The 17,306-nt window shown below is 40.6% G+C and overlaps 1 protein-coding gene across 1 annotated transcript in view; it reads right to left on the bottom strand.

Annotated features, from left to right (window-relative positions):
- Window positions 1–1,449: 1,449 nt before the first annotated feature.
- ABTB3 (ankyrin repeat and BTB domain containing 3) overlaps window positions 1,450–17,306 on the bottom strand; it is a 272,945-nt gene continuing 257,088 nt past the window's right edge. The window contains exons 12-17 of the mRNA XM_077829043.1: window positions 15,693–15,798; window positions 14,787–14,889; window positions 10,904–10,985; window positions 9,558–9,626; window positions 6,462–6,575; window positions 1,450–3,379 (exon numbers count right to left, since the gene is read on the bottom strand). Coding sequence (XP_077685169.1) covers window positions 3,170–3,379; window positions 6,462–6,575; window positions 9,558–9,626; window positions 10,904–10,985; window positions 14,787–14,889; window positions 15,693–15,798 — 684 coding nt within the window. The 3' untranslated portion in view covers window positions 1,450–3,169. The remainder of the gene's footprint in view (window positions 3,380–6,461; window positions 6,576–9,557; window positions 9,627–10,903; window positions 10,986–14,786; window positions 14,890–15,692; window positions 15,799–17,306) is intronic.

The raw sequence follows: 17,306 nt of genomic DNA, 5'->3' as shown, positions 1-17,306 counted from the left end.
TCAAGCACTCAGAGGGACTCCAGAATCTGTGCATTGTGGAGCTCAGTGGGACCCCAGGTCTGTACCCCCTGCTTATTTGAGTCTGGGAACTCTGCCTCCAATTGAAGGACATGGAGGAAACTCCGTGATGGAAACCATGCAGTTTTTGCTGCCCTAATAAGCCCTCCCATGAGCTTTTCCACCAGTGTATGCAAACCATTAATCATCCAATGTACTCTAATGTATCCATTAACAATAGCTTTAATAGCAATAGACACTGCTGCATCAATCAATAGCCAGAATCTTCTTTCAGGAGCATTTTTGATCCCATAGACTTCTATAATCTTGTTCTCCTGCTCATGTTTAGTTGAGACCAGCAAAGCAAATCCCACGGTAGCGTAAGTTAAATCTGAAGGCTTATGCACTGGAACACCAAGCATTAGATCGTGCTCAGTGTTCCAGATTAATGAGCCCCTGAAGAAGCAAAGGGAATGCGTTTGTTCAGAGGCAGGTATGCTTTGCTGCGACTAGTTTTGGGTCTAATTTTGCCTTGCATGCTCACACAATTCCCTTTTAGTCTATGGTAAGCCCTGGGTACAGAGTGAAGGGAGAATTTGTCCCTTTGTTCCTAACAGGATACTGCGAGTGAATGTATGCTCATGAAAGATGTACTACAGATTAAGCAAGTGAAGTCCTCTGTTTAGCCGCAGAACAGATACCACGAAGTCGGTGACACTTCAAGCTTACCAACACAGCCCATCCTATGCATCTCAGTCCTAACCTAGAGGAGCCAGTTCTCAGGGTGAGACAGGAGAGAAGTCTCCCTTCCCCATCCAGTCTTTGATTTTTTTTTGCTGACACTGCCAAAGGAAGTTACATCTATTGTGGTGGATTTCTGTGCTGGTGACATCAGTCAACATCAATATTCCAATGAGTTACCCAGGGGTATAGGGATCTATATCCCATTACCAATGCCCTGGACTGCTATTAATGTATGCCCTGAAGTCATTGCTACATAAGCAGTGGTTATCGTTCTGTTAGACACCAGATTGCCTCGCTGAATTTATACCTGTGTTTTTATTTCCCACTGAGAAAAATTCTGCTTGTGGATACAAGTCTGCAATGTCTGATGACTTTAGTGGGAGCTCTGTGGGTACCTGAGGGTAAAATTTGGCCTACTTGATTACAGGGTGACAATCTGGAGCATTATAATTTTATATTCAGAGAAGTTAACATTAAGCTGCTGGGTGAGATTTGTTTTTATATGTAGATTGTTACCAATATGGAATAATGGGTTTCAAGGAGTGAGGAAGCACACCAAACTATAATATAAGCACCCCCAAGAGTTGCAGTTGCATTTATCAGGTTCTTGCTTCTCTAGCATTGCAACATTCACAGAAAAGTAAGTCGCCAGTAGCTAAATGTTCTAGACAACATCTTATATGGCATATCATATGCAGAAACAAATTGTCTGGTAATTCATTGTTAGGCTGACATGCTGTGTCTCTGAGACATTAATGGTAGTTGAGACAATTTTGTAATTTGTTGCAGATATTGTATAGGCTTTAAAATGATCAAGCATACAGGAGGATTTACAGATCAGAACAATAAAACAGTTTCCTATCATGGTGATAACTAATGCAAAGACTGTGTTTTCTGAGCATTCCAAAAGCTATAAACATGAAATAGCACCGGACATAAATATTCTAACAAAAGACCAAGAAGTTATCATGCGCTGTCAAATTAAAGCTTCTAAAAATCTGTGAACCGGGCACAGTTTCAAAAAGCATGCTAGAAAAGAAATACATGTAATTTTGCCACTGAAAAGGTAGCGCCTTTCTCCTACTCTTTACTGAGGTCTTCCCTATGTTTTAAATCAACCGATTCATGAAAGGTATCATCAAATACAAGAGGTCAGGAAAATTGTGGCACTTAACAGATCTCTCTTGCTAACAGTATGCTGCAAAATAAATTGAGCCCTGACATTGCACACCTCCATTGTAGATAACCTATACATTCTGAAGATACAGTAAGAAATTATTCTATAGTACATATTTAATAATAATTTTAAAAAGTCTACCTTAGTCACAATCTCTGGCCAGTAGCGAAATATTGACATGTTACTAGAATAAAGGCTGATATTAACTCTTTCATGTAACAAACAGAAATCAGCATCTTCCAACAAGTTTCTGTGAGAACCATTTGCACCAAGAAAAAAAGTAAATATGCTAATTTCACAAATGGAGTTTGACAAGCAGTCTTGGCAAAACAAAGCACAAACATAACATTTCACAGGTACAGTTACCATGCAAATGCATGTTGAGTTTGTTATTGTTTTTAACCCCAAATCACAATTAGCATGCAGATTTTTATTCCCCAACTACTGTAATAGATATTGTCTTGGTAATGTACCTCTTTGGTGTAACCATAACCATTTAGGCAAGATTATACCACCTTGGGAAAGAATACAAGCAAAACCTGCTCATATGTATACAGTATTTACACAGTGTGCCTTTAAAAAACAAAACGTGTTACATAGATTCGCAAACACAACTCTGTCAAAAATTAATTTTTAAGCTTAAGAAATAGATTTTAAACTACAAGGCCACCCCATTTGTTATGAACAATTTTAAAAAGTTCCCACCCCTAAAAATTTGCCAATATATTTCCTCATTTATAACAGTCTTACCAACTCTCTAACACAGTTGACCCTTATGAAACAGCAACTAACAAATCTTATGTTTCTTAAATGCACAATAGAATGGAATCTGGGATAGGTACAGTACACTTCTTAAATGTATAACTTGGTGGAGCAAAATAACCTTAAATAATCCATTTGTCAGTTTAAGTGGTCCATGGCATCTTTGTTCAGGCAGAGGCTTCTGCTGTTCATTGGTGAGTTCTGGCTTTTGTTGGCACTAGCTCCAAGACCACACACTTTTGCGATCAGAACTGAACATAACAGTAATTCACAGAATAGTGCTAGATCCTTGTTTCTCAAAAATGGGTAGGAGCCATACGTTCAGTATTCCCTCATCTAAGTGAGGCTGCAGCTTAAAAGCAGCATCTTTGGCCAACAACAACAAAAAATATTCCAATGTGAAGTAGAATTTTGTATGTTAATTTAAGCAACTGCAACAGGAGCCTTAACTCGCAGTGTCTTTTCTGAGCGCGATCTCCTTCCTGAACTTTATACAACGGAGCCCTTTGAAGAAGACAAATGAATTGACTGAATCCGTGTCGCCAACGTCCTCTGTAAGTCTTGTAGTACATTCTGACCAGACGTGTCTCCATTCTTGTCGTACAACAGCTGTTTGAAAGCTTCATTTTCAATGAGGACCATCATATTTTTTAGAAAGTAGCCTTCACAATAGGAGGACAGTTCTGTGACTCCGAGAAACTACAAAAAGTGGGGATTAAAGAAAGGTAATCACTCTGATAGGTATGGGTTAATAAATACTGTTCATGAGAAGTAAAGATTACAAACTGCACACAAACTATACTAGCTACGTTTTTCAGACGGGAACATTGACACCCACATATATGTGTGTGTCAAGTGATATTTCACATTGTTTGCTTCAAATGACAAATTCCAGACTTAAGACTACGTCAATAAACTAAGGTCACCTTGGAGGCAAAATTCCAAGGATGAAATTCAGGCCCCATACAAATCAATGGGATTTGTGTCATGCATGTCATTGGGGCCAGGATTTGGCCCCAAAGTTTCCACCACCAAAACCAGTAGATTTGGGGAGATCTACTAGAGGCCAGGTCTAGCAACACTGTCTCCCAGCATTCCTGCCAAGCATGACACACCTGACCGGCACCACCATCAGAAGTAACTGCTTAAAGACATGTACTCTAGGCCTGGGGTGAAATATCTCCAGCTGGAAAATAGCTGCATGTGAAGTATGTTGTTTTTGGGACCACTACATTCCTTTACACTCAGTGTATCCCATCTTGCTTGCGAGTAAGCAAGCACTACGTGATTCACTAGAGCACAGGAAGTAGCAGTTGCCTCATAAGAAGTAGTGAGCAAATGGCCTGATCCTGAGTTTATGCAAGTAGTAGCCCTGAGCATTCCAGTCAAGGACTAGGCCCTGAGCGTGTTCTGCAAAGCACACAGAAAAGTGCTCCATGGATCCACCAGCCTGGGCAAACTCCTGGTGTGTTTGAGCTCTGAGAACAAATGGAAAGCTTTGGACATGCTAGTGGATGGAGCTGCCGGGAGGCCTATGCAACCCAGAACTGTAGATGGCTTTTCCTATCTTCAGCCTTGGGATCTTTACTCTGCAGAGTCTAGAAAGTAGAGTCCATAGTACAGGCCCACCACTAAATTAACATAATCTGTGGATGACACAAATGTTGACTCCAAAATAAGGGACAGTTCAGGGCAGGTTAGGAGCTTTCTAAAGGAGAACATTATTTTGGATCTGGAAGGTCAGATGCTTAGCTGGTGTAAACTGAAGTAGCTTCATTGAAATCAGGGAGTTGTGTTAATTTACACCATCTAAGGATCTGGATCAGAGACTGGATTAATTTTCTTTGGTGGATTTACTGTTGTCTTAAGATTTCACTCCATTCTTCTTTACTCCTCCTTCCGTTCTCCTTATTCTATTTCAATGTACAGTACATTGCAGTGAGGAAATAATATATTTCTCTTTTCTTTCTTATTATTAATCTGATCCCCAGCTGGCATGTTTGGGAAGTGCTGAGTATTATTATGTGTACTCTCAAAACTCCTATTGACCTCACTGAAAGTTTGGGGTATGCATGGAAAGCATGACTGGTACCTTGTAGAAACTAATCAACCAGTGTCACCAATGCAATTTGCCAAATCACATGGCTTTTCTCTGGAGAGAGCACACAGTAAAGAGAACCTGGAGTAAAAATGAAAACTTGAAAGCTATGCTAATCAAATGACCATTTCTTCCTAAGGTCCTTTATAATCACAGGAATAGAAAGTCCTCAGCAACCATCTAAATGAACTGAATATTCAGAATATAACACTATCCCATGCCACAGAGTTAACTAATGCACCTGTGATCTGGGGACACTCTATGCCAGCAGAAGACAAGAAATAGAGGCTGCTTGTAAAACCTGCATTCTGAGCAGGGTGAGAAGAACTGAATATTGAAATGTGAACAATTTAACAATTTACAGACCATCAAGTCTGAAGTGAAGGGTCTTGGTCTCATAAGTCTGCCATATAGACATACCTTCCACTGGCAGAATTCAGTGACAGCTCCATGCATTGAGCACTTGCTGGATCTGGCCCACAGAAGTGAACTAGGGCCCAGATTCAGCATGTGCCCAACCTTGCCTTCAGTGGGGTTACTCACATGCTTAAATGAACTGCTGAATTGGGGCCTACAGAGATAAAAAATCCAGTGTAGTTTATCTCACTTTTTGAAGAAAAGGCCCAAGAGTTGAAATCAAAATTGAAATGATTCTTTTTAACTAGAATTAAAAACCCCTGCTAAATCCAGAAGTTGTCTCACAAGCTGGGAAATAAATCAGGTGCCTTTCAAGGTGGAGGATTATTCTGTTCCTTCATTTGTTTCTATCACAAAAGATAGGCCTTGAGATACACTTCATATATAACTCATTTTCAGGAATGAAATGTTTTCCTATTTCAAAAGTTGATGGCATACCTATGCACATCAAATGCATAGCATTATATATTGGGAATACATGACTGTGAGAAATAAAGATTTGATCAGCAGGAGTTGGGAATGGCCTGTGGATCACCTCAAACGAGTGCTGATCAAATCCCTAGGTCACACCACACCATTAGCTCTTTTGTACATTCCACATGTTACAGAAAAATAATTTTAGGAATGCTTGTAACATATTTTTATTGGGACTTTATTTTGTATCCCTCCACCTGCCAAGCCTTAGTTAATGTGAGTTCCACTATACAATGCTCCAAAGGAGAGGAAAAAATAAAACTAAAAAATGTAAAACACCTAAAGTAGTTTTTCTAAGTCTAAAAACATCATGCTTTAATATCCTATAATTCAGGACCACTGGGAGGATTATGGAATCCTGGATTCAACTGGGAAGCTGGGCATTTTTCCTCTCCAATGGTATAAAAGTCTCATTACTATCCCTGCAGGGTTGTAAGACATTAGACTTTGACAATGTGTCATTTTTAGATACAGAAAAGCTGTCAGCTACTAAGGCCAAGTACTACTCATCATGAACCTCCAGTGAGGGTAATGTTAGTGGGAATATCCCCATTTGCAAGAGGAAGGAAGGCAAGATTACTTTTTTTTAAAGGCAACTGTTTGAAATGGCTTAGGGATGTGGAATGTTACAATAAGTCCCAGAGAGTGGCCTATAGGGACAGATGATGAGGTCATAGATATGTGACAAATTGCACAAGCATGTGATACATTTATCACTGCCTATCACCTGGCGATGAACTTCACACAGTCGGGGTAGACAGACATGCATGCACACACGTACAATTGTTTTACCTTGGCATGGTTGTAAATATCCACACAGTTTTCTGTGTTTATACTTTTTGCACAGATGATCTCACAGTGTCGTTGCAAAGCTTCAAGCTGGAAAAATTTAGCAGCAGAGAGAAGCTAAACAGCAGATAAAAAAAGTGTTAGGACCGTATTAAACAGTATCATTTCCTTGCTATTTTATTACATTTATACACAGACTTATAATTAATTACGTTTAATTTAATTTAATTATCAGTCATTTAACTGCCATAATAAGAAGGTTCTTTTGCTGATTTTACCCTTTTTGGTGTTACAAAGGGAAGTAACATAACAGCTTAAACTATGATGAGCGGCTGTTGGTAAGTGATGAGTGGAAAACAGAACATTCAGATCCAGATGCTGCCATTTTGGGGGTGTGGGACAGAAGTGTATAAGTTCCCCTGATCTCTGGGCACTATCGAGGAAGTAGCATAACCATCAGAGCCTACAGCCCTTCCACAAATGTGACTCTGAAGAATCTGCCCAGCTACACGTTAGAAACAAACAGCCAGGGTTCAACCCTGCTTTTTGCATTAGCACAAACAGAAGTTATGGGATTGATGTAGGAATTACAGGGTGAAAACCTATGGCATGTGTTTTGCAGGTGGTTAGATTAGACAACTGCAATAGTCCCTTCCGGCCTTAAAATCTATGAAACCAGGTGGGTTCAAACCTCTTATCTCAGCTGGTGGAAAAGGGTAGTGCTGGCAGAGCTCCACCCAATCCCTTTTCTGGAAGGTAGGCAGGGGTTCTTCAGCACTACGCAGTTTGCTCTGATCAATACACATATATGAGGTTGAGCTGGGAGCTCTATCTATTTTTAGCCATTTATATAACACTTATCACTGGGAATACCCGACAAAGTGCTGCTCAGTGGAACCCAACAGTGCCCTCACACTGCAGGCCAGGGCTGTTAGGAAAAAACTGTTAGAAAGTTGTTCTGGCCCTGTCCATCCACTCACCTCCAGCTCCCCTAAATAATCTCCTAAATAAATCCAAAATCTGGAAAATCTGCAGTGCTGATGTGACAGCAGCCATATGGCCCCAATTATGAATTGCAGCAAAGATTTCAGTATTTCCTGTGCTTCTTGTTACCACATTTATAATAAAGCAAGTTGCTAAATATAACTTTAGAAAACTAGGGCCGTATCCAGGCTCCAGCTGCCACTGTGGCTCAAGGAGTCAGACCTGTGATCCACAAGGGCTCTTAAACCACAGGAAACAAAGGGAATCCTGAGGGATTAGGAGCCTTCTCTTAGGCAGCTGCATAGTCTTTTCAAGGCTGCTCAACCCCCCCGTTTTGTCCAACACAGCTGCCATATTTGACAGTAAAGCCCATGGGAATGCCCTCAGAGGGGGCCATGTGCCGGGCGACACCCATATAAGGCCAAATAGGCCTTTCTCTTTCCCCATCCAGTCAACAGTTGGGGAGGTCTATATTTATATAGTCTCAATTCAGAAAGAGGGAGGGCGTGTTACCTAGCTGATTATGTGTATAGATCTGTATCTGTAAAGCTGTTGTCCTATCTAGTTTGAGAACACTTTTTGTCGGAAGAGTTAGGGTTTATCGGCCTCTTTGCAAAGTTGTGGGAATGAATTTGAAAAATAACAGCTGGTTTTAGTAAGAGAAAGGAAGTTAATTCAACTGAGCTTAGTTAAAACTGTGCCACTGAACTGGAGAGGACTAATTCCAGTTTTGTCTACTTATACAAATACTCCCCCCTCCAAAACTTCCTCAGCAGGATTATTATAAGCATTACGATACCCACCAAAATAGACTCTCATTGGCCAATCATATCCAATTGCTGCCAGTTTCCGGTAGCACTATCTCTGTCAAAACACCTTGCTTGGGTGTCTCACACTGCACAATAATATAGTGGCAGATTCTATATAACCCCTCTACCCCTCTGATACTATATAGTTTGTGCACTATGATTTTTACCAACTGTATAAATATCAGTGATTTTAATATTTAGTGTCCTATATTAGTTTTACCTGATATAACCTGAAAGCTGTGGATATGAAAGCTTCCAGCTCAGATTGGCGAGGAAGTTGCCCAAATATGCCTTAGTTTGTGTTTTATTGGGAGCCACTTGGTTGAACAATGGCTGATAATAACAATGCACAGAATTTTGGAAGGAGATCACTTAAAATCCATACAAGTTATGCACATTTGGCTGGGGAGAGGATAAGTCAGATTCAGTATTTTTTGTGGGGGAGGGCAGGTGGAGGGGGAAGATGAAAAGTGTAACTGGACTCCTTGGACAGGAGGATATGCTTTTGGGATAAAAAAATATTCCCCCTTCCTTCCATCTCAGGAGGCAGTTTAAAGGTCCCAATTCAGCAACACAGTTAAGCATCTGGCTACTTGAAGCTGAACTTTGACTTCAATGGAACTACTCACATGCTTAAAGTTAGGCATATGCTTGCATATCTTCCTGAATGAGGAACTACACATGAGATTATTCTACTTTTCTGGACATTTGACTCCTAGCTAACAACCCCAGAGACACAGCTTGGAAAGGGGAATAGACTGATTTAGTGGCAAGAGACATCCTATTAAGACTAAGAGAATGAGGCTGTTGTACCATGCTGAGGGAAAGATTTCCAAATTTTGTAACACAAGCTTTTTGCTCTACTAGAAGAGCTTTTCAGAGTGTCTGGCCAGACATTTTAGTTCAAATTATCTTTTGCTTTGAGGTTTTTCCTCTCTCTTTTCTGTCCTATGTCTAATAAAACCTACTTTTATTTACGTTAACTGGAATTGGGGGTGGAGGCTGCAAGCTGGGTATTCATAATGGTGGCACCTCAGTGAGGATCAACTCTGAACTCAGGGAAGCAGGAAGAAGTGGTAGAGAGACAGTCTGAGACTGGAGGAAGAAATGAAAGCAGGTTTTGATTCCTTTCCTCAAAAAGTGCAGACAGATGCCACTGTAGCCATGGGGAAAACTAAACAATCTGGTGAAGAGTTATGTGCTGTTTGCCAACGCTTGATGGAGACCATTTCCATGTGCAGCTATGTGAACACTGGAGAGATCACTTATTGTAACTCCCATTGGAATGGAGTAAAATACTTCTTACCTCCATTATTTCATTATTCTTAATCAGGAGTGATTCTGCACCGCCATAGTAAAGATACTGCATAACCAGCTGAAACAAAACAAAGAGACTGTTTACTTATGAAAAGCAGACAACACATGTTCACTACATAAGTCTTCCTTTCATTGTCCTGCCTCCCTTTGCTTCAGCAGTCATTGTCATTAGTGTAACATGGGGAGGCTCACAGAACCATATCATTCCTGCTTGAGTAAAACACACGCAAGTGAAGAGGTTACTCTGAAAAATAAGCCGCTTTGGAAAAGCCACTCATGAGCACCATTTTTAACTTTGCATTATGGGAATGGTGTGGTAGGGGAAGGCGTGTGAGGCTACCAAACAATGTGCAGGGCTACGGATTTGTCAGTCAAACTGGTCAAAAACCTGCAGGGGTCAGGCCATACATGGATATCTTCTCTGTCTCTGCACAGTTCTAGGTGTCTCTTCACAGGTAGCAAGGCTTCTCTCCCAATCCCTATTAGCCACAGTGCTGTGACTCTCCAAAGAGGTTCAGGTAGCTCACAGGACAAGTTGATCCCAGCTCATTCATTTTCTGATACCGTTTTTACACCACTTATTCAGGAGAACATGCCACATATAGTGGCTGTTCCCTGATTTCTTCCCTTTCTGGGAAACCACACCCCCTCCTTCCCACACTTCTATAGGCAAGCATGGTTGGTGAGAAGGTTTGTGCTGGGATTTTGCATTGTAACATGGGCCAAATAATATTTCTCCTCAGGAAACTTAGATTAAGTTTAAATGTTATTGCAGGCAGCTGTAAGTGACACTGAAAAATATCTGCAGCTCTAACAGTCAGTAAATGGAACTGTCATTGCTCTGGTTAAAATAAACTTTTCTTAGGCATGCAAGGTCTTGAATACACTGCATCTAGCCTAATATGTGAGACAGTAAGTTTGGCTCCACATTTTCACAGAAGGAATTACAAAATTTGAGTAAACAAATATTGCTAGGAAAAGAAAGGCCTCTACATCCTCCCAGCTTGTGTGTGCAAATGCAGGAATACCAAACATGAGAAAAAAGAACTCAAAAGTCTATGCAAATGTTCTACTGAAATGCACTGCTCTGTCTTCAAAGACTACAGAAGTGAAATATACACAGTTAAATCTAGTCACTCACATGTTATTTGACTGCAATCAGCATGATAATGCAGGTTACTATATAAAGGGAGTTGAGGCCTTTGCTTATGAAACCACTACTCTAAGGTATGATATGTCTCATTTACTAAATGTAATTTCATTAATTTGTGCAGGGTACATACAATTGTTGATGACACACATTCCATTCGGATGGTATGTGGGCACAGACTTTACCTGAAATATGGGGTACTTCACATAGCTGATCTCAATACAAGTGTTCTCAGCTGAGGGTTTGCTAGATAGCAGTGCTTTAAACCTAAATAAAAATGAGCAAGATTGAAATACCACACTACAATTACCTTTCTGCTGAAATAGAGCAAAGTGGAAGGGAGGCGACCATCAATTACTGTGAAAATAGGACATTAGAACGTGGAGAAGCTTACCGGGATTTATATCCTGAAATATATGATGGTTTATATACTGCAGGGAGTTTGCCTACACCATAATTGGGAACATGAATGCAGCATGGCACACCCGTGCTAGCTTTAATCTAGTTAGCACAACTCTCAAAATAGCAATGAAGACGTGGCAGCGTGGACCCCCGTGCAGGCTAGCAAAGCGAGTTCATACCAACTTGTGGGCAGGCTTGTACAGCCCATGCTGCTCCACCGTCATTGCTATTTTTAGCCAAGCTAGCTAGATGAAAGTGAGCCCAGGTATGCCTGCTTGAGCTGCAATCACTTCTTCGATTGCAGTGTAGACGCCCCCTTAGAGGCATGTCACTAAATTCAAAGTGAAATTAGGAAACCTCATTGATTAGGACATTTCATTCTGAGTTTCTGGAAAATGTATAAGACAGTTACCTTTTCAGGAACTGGTGTTCTTTGAGATGTGTTGCTTTGTCTATTCCACAATAGGTGTGCGTGCTCTCCACGTGCACTGGTGCCAGAAGTTTTTCCCCTAGCAGTACCCGTAGGGGGGGAGCCCCCCTCCCCCCACAACCCCTGGAGTGGCACCTGCCTGGCGCGGTATAAGGGGAGCTGTGCGCTCCCCCCACCCTCAGTTCCTTCTTGCCGCCAGTGAAGGTGCGTCGGAACTGATCTGCTCAGCTTTGCTGTTGTTCGTCCCCAGAACTGTTCGTTCGTTCAGTATTAGTACCTGTAGTTAGTTAGCTGTTTAGTTAGTTTAGTTAGTCAGTGAACCCGGGCCGGGGCATGCCCCGCGCCCCGGAGTTTAAGTTGTGCAGCTCTACAGCTAACTAACTACAGGTACGGATACTGAATGAACGAACAGTTTGGGGGATGAGCTACAGCAAAGCTGGAGCAGAGCAGTTCCGACGCACCTTCACTGGTGGCAAGAAGGAACTGAGGGTGGGGGGAGCGCACAGCTCCCCTTATACTGCGCCAGGCAGGCGCCATTCTAGGGGTCGCGGGGGGGTGCTTCCCCCTATGGGTACTGCTAGGGGGAAAAACGTCTGGCACCGGTGCCTGTGGCAAGCACGCACGCCTATTGTGGAATACACATGAGCAATCACTCGAAGAAGAACTAATTTTGTGAAAAAACCTACCTAGGAAATATAAATGCTGTGCCCACTTGGAACTTATTACAGGATCAGGGACTGACTGTTTCTTTGAATGTAGATAGTGCCATTTTTGAGTAAAACCTGCAATTTTTAAAAATTCAGAATTTCTTCTTGGATTGATATCAGCTTGCATTTTAAATATTTGCAGCTTTTTTTCCCTCTCGCATCTCCATTGTCCTGGCTTGCAAGATGGCCAGTACAAAATGTTGAAGATTCTACATAAAGAAGTTTAATACTTTAATGCAGATTTAAAACAATAGTTTGGGGAAGGGGAGAGAAAGAACTGGATGGATCGCTGTTCTCAGAATGTTAAAATTCTCACTTCAACCACAGATTTGGACATAAAAGCAGAGTAGAATTCATTTAAGTTCATTGTAATTGTATGTGATATTTATACAGATATGTAGATATTTACCTATAAATCTAGGATTTTAGCTTTTAAAAATGTTTAAATTACTAGACTGTAATTGACAACTTTAGACACTGAAGACCTCTTTTCGGCCCTGATTCGAGAAAACATTTCTACTCAGGACAGCACATAAGCATTGGCCTAGACGGGGGACAGACTTAAGCAAAGGTCTAAATGCTTTCCTGAATCAGGGCTTGAATGCACATCATCATGCACAGGACAGCTAAGCAAGGACAGCAAATGTACAGTCTTCCAAATGTGTCATACCTTTGTTTTCGAAGGACTGCCTTTTCAATGCACCTCTGCTAAGTCTGGCAGCTTTTGCTGGTGCTTTTTGTTATCAGGGACATATCTCCACTTGAAACTAGTCTGAGACCACCACTCAGTTCACAAACAGCCAACAGATAGTAAATGCTTTCATTCACAACCAGCACTGGCTGTATTCAAACCAGTACCTCTTGTTTGCTATGTTTTTTGCCTTTGAGGCATCTCACAATATTCAGGATAACCTTTTAACTCTTGACATTTTATTTCATGACTCAGAGCATTCTCTTATGTGCCTATCTTCCTTCTCAGTGCTAATCCATGGCAGACAATGCAATTTCTTTTTTGATTGCCATATTAGGGCTGGTACAGCTTGTATGTGTGTGTGTAAATGTAGTATTTTAATTAGGCGTTGACAGCCAAATAATTATCTCCTACCACATAAAACAAAAGAAAGCTGAGAATCATGAAACGGCAGTCTACAAAATTTTGTCTGAGAAGGGTGATATACACAGGTACCCTCTCAATGATATTTTCTTTGTAAATCCAGCTGCAGGTAAGGGTACCAGGTTCCTTACACTTGTTTATAGGTATCTACATTTAAAGGTGTGTTTCCTAGATAGCAGGAAATAATTTCCTAGGTTAATAATTCAATATTTTTGGGGGGAGGGGGAAGGGTGAGGAGTGCCTTGCCCCAGCTCCTTCCTGCTCTCCAAGGGATACTTGCAAGTTTGGACTTCAAGTGCCACTATTTTTCTCTCAAAAGTAGAAAGTATGATGACAAGAAAGAGATTTTCCCACTCCCTGAAGTTGTAACCCAAACCTTCCACCCAATGCATGGTTAAGACAATGGGCTGGATTCATCATAGATAGTAGCGATGAAATCCTACCTCACTGAAGCCGATGGGAGTTTTACTATTGTCTTCAACAGGACCAGAATTTCATCCCCAACATTTTCCAAAAGTTGACCTTCTGAATATGTTGCAAGCCCAGCTTATCCGTTAAGACAAATATCTGCTGGAGTGTGGCCTAGTTGCATCAATTTAACTAAAATAGGTTTAAAACCCAGTTTAGTTAAATGGGTGCAAACTGCTGTATGGATACATTTACATCTGTTTAAAACTGGCTATATTGATTAGATTGCACCTGTATATTTACAAACGCCTGTTAAATGGAAATAAGCCACTCAAACCAAAATAAGGGTGCCTACACACAAAATTTGCACTGGGTTAGCTAATACACACCTTTAGTTAAACTGATGCAAGTTTGTGACTAGGCCTGTGACTCGGAGACGAAGGAAACCCTGCTTGAAGCTGGTTTAGAGCTGTTGTTCCAGGTTCCAGTCTTTGGAGTAGGGGATTGACAATGAATGCTGCCACTGGAAGTTGCCTGGTATGTTTCTGTACATTTAATTCCATTTTAAAAAATGTAAACTCTCCCAATGGGTTGTGTAATGGACACTTCTATAAATAAAATGCATACAGGAAACGTGCAAAGGAGGGTTTGGCCATTCAATGCATATGAAAACGGAGCATAAAAGGAGTGTGAATCTTTCATTACTAGGGCCCTGATCCTGCAACGAGCTTCATGCAAGTGAATTCCTGTGTTCAAAGGGAGCCCCATTGACTTCTGCACAGGTGCAAGGGTTTGCAAGCATGGAGCGCATTACAAGATTGGGGCCTAGAGCCCGTCATTTGTTAAATGTCCTACAAACCAATCAGAACCATGCTGTCAAGAAAATACTCTCTAAACAAACCCAAAGACTGAAGCCCATTACCTGAATCATTAGTGCCAACAAATCTCAACAGCAGAAAAGATTAAATTATTTGCATTTATTAAAAAAAATACACCTGTACATTTACCTTGGGGATGCAGTAAATAGTAACACTCGATGTGCATAAAATGGTCTTCCTTCCACCAGAAATGTAACATCTGACATCTCTTTATTGTTAAGAAAATGGGGATCTGGAATCACAAAAGGAAAAGAAAAACTTTAGTTGGGAACAGGTGAAATGTATAGAAAGCATTTTCCTGTTTTTGTGAGAAAAGACAATGGCTTAAGGGGACATGTTTTTAAATGAGAAAAGCCTGTGAAGCTGGTTTGAATAGTCCGAGGTGGAAGATATATTGATATTCTAACAGAATCTGTACAAAGTCAATTAAAAAACTCTGAAAGTCATTTTTATCTCATATAAGATAACAGTCATCCATCACATGCAGTTCTTTCTAGACTTTGGCTGAACTTTGAACTGCTCCCTAGTCCTGTTCTCCCTCTGCACCTAGTGACATCTGTACTTAAGCAGACACAAGAGGCCCTGAGTCTCATGTACATTAAGGCCCTTTTACACCACTCTGGCTGTGTGGCCTGAGTGTAAAGGAATCAGACCCAAAAGTAACTTGCAAAACTGCAGGTCCAATCCTGGGCATCCAAAGACACCTAGAGATTTCAATGGAAATTTTAGGCGAGTAAGAAATGCAGGATCGGGCCCCAGACCAGTTTTTCCAATTCTGCGTTTTATAGTTTGGTGTGCTCTGTCTTCTGGCCACGACGACTGCCTAGTATATAGAAGAATGCAGTGGCTCCAGAGCACTCAAACTGAAATCACATTTCTGCTGCCAGAGTTCTTGCAGCAATGCTTAGAAACCCAAAGACTTACTTTATTTCAATCATTTTCATTAGCGTTTACCTCTTTCCTTTCTTTTGATCTCTCCAAATCCTAGGACAGCACTCTGTGAACATTGTGATCTGCACCTCACCTGTGACTTACCTAAACGAGAGGTCTGCTTTCGTTTGATTTCAACAAGCTTTGGAATAGGATAAGGTCCATAGCAATGAGTGAAAATGACAGACAGTTGCTGACTTATCACTTCATTCTATACAAAAGAAATAAATACAAGTATAAGCTTGTGGGTTAACAGGTACAAGCTCAAATCATTCCCGAGAGTTCCCTGAATAGTGCGCAATTCTAAGGTGACCAAATTGTGGTCACCAAAAGCTCTGTCAAAAATTTTGATTTACAATTATCAATTCTTCTTATCCAATCCCCCATCATCCACATTTTTGTTGTTGCTCCCTCCCAATATGCATCACTTAAATGAAAAACTCCTCTACCAGAAGCCTTTTTTTATCCAGATAAATTCCATATCAACTGCTCCCTTCAGATAAGCAGAGTTCTACAGAAATATGGATTTAATTTCATTATTAAAATTCATTTTTACTGTAAAATGACTAAGCTGGCTTTTTAAAATGGTTTATTTTCTTTTTTAGGAGAACAAATGTTACTAAATAAACATATCTGCAATGTGCGAATGCTCCTGAAAACAGACCCTACTTTGTATGTTGATAGCTGTTTTATATCTTGTAATATAATTTCTTAATTTAATTCTAGTTATGTCTCTGATGTAATTTTGTATCCTTTTCACTGGTATTTACCCTATTGGTGTTATTCTAGCTTCTGTAAACAAGGAAGGATTGTCTAATGATGCAGCCACTAATCTGAGTCTCGCAGCTGGGTTCAGTTCTTGGCTCTGCCACAAGTTTCCTGTGTGATCTTGGGCAAGTAATTTACAGGTAAATTTTCAAAAATGTCTAAGTGCCTTAAGAGTTTAAGTCCCATTTTCAAAGGTTTTTAGGTGCTTAAAGATGCAAATAGGCGCCTAGTGGGATTTTCAAAAGTGCCTAGGTGACTAACACCCACCGCTTTCAATGGGAGTTAAGTGTTTTGGAAAATCTCACTAGGCAACTATAGGCACCTAAATACTTTAAAGATCTGGTCCTTCGGTCTTTAGGAGCCTAAATGTCACTGAAAGTCAATGGGACTTTGGCTCCTAAGTGGCTAAATCAGTTTTGAAAATGGGACTATATGCTTCTGAAAATGTCAGATTTCTGCTGGTGAAAAAGGGGCCAGCTTCACTGAAGTTAATGGACTACTATGTCAATTAACATAAGCAGAGACTATGGCCCTTAATCCCTCTGGGCCTCAGTTCCTATCTGTAAAATGGGGATAACTGTACTTCCTTGCTTCACAGGGGTGTTGCAAGAATAAATGTATTAAAGATTGTGAGGAGCTCAGATACTGCAGTGATGGAGGCCACAGAAATAGCCAGATAGATATAAAATAAACATAACATTAAAAATGTGAGTTGTTTAAATTCTATATTTAAAATATCTGCACAGCGCATAGAACAGAAAGTGAAGCTTTAATTCCTAAGCAGATTTCACTGAGCTCTGGAAATAGTCACTTATTCCTTAACTTACATAAAATGTTAGGTGAGGTGGCAAAGATATTGGAACAACTGTTCTACGGTATCGATTAGTATAAGAAAAATACAAATTGTGCCCTCAGATGTGCGAATGCACCTCCAGATGACTTCGAAGGAAA

The sequence above is a fragment of the Eretmochelys imbricata genome, chromosome 1 (genome assembly GCF_965152235.1).
Source record: "Eretmochelys imbricata isolate rEreImb1 chromosome 1, rEreImb1.hap1, whole genome shotgun sequence".
NCBI classification, from domain to species: domain Eukaryota; kingdom Metazoa; phylum Chordata; order Testudines; family Cheloniidae; genus Eretmochelys; species Eretmochelys imbricata.
The sequence above is the reverse complement of the archived record's forward strand: the minus strand, read 5'-3'. Positions and strand labels throughout refer to the sequence as shown.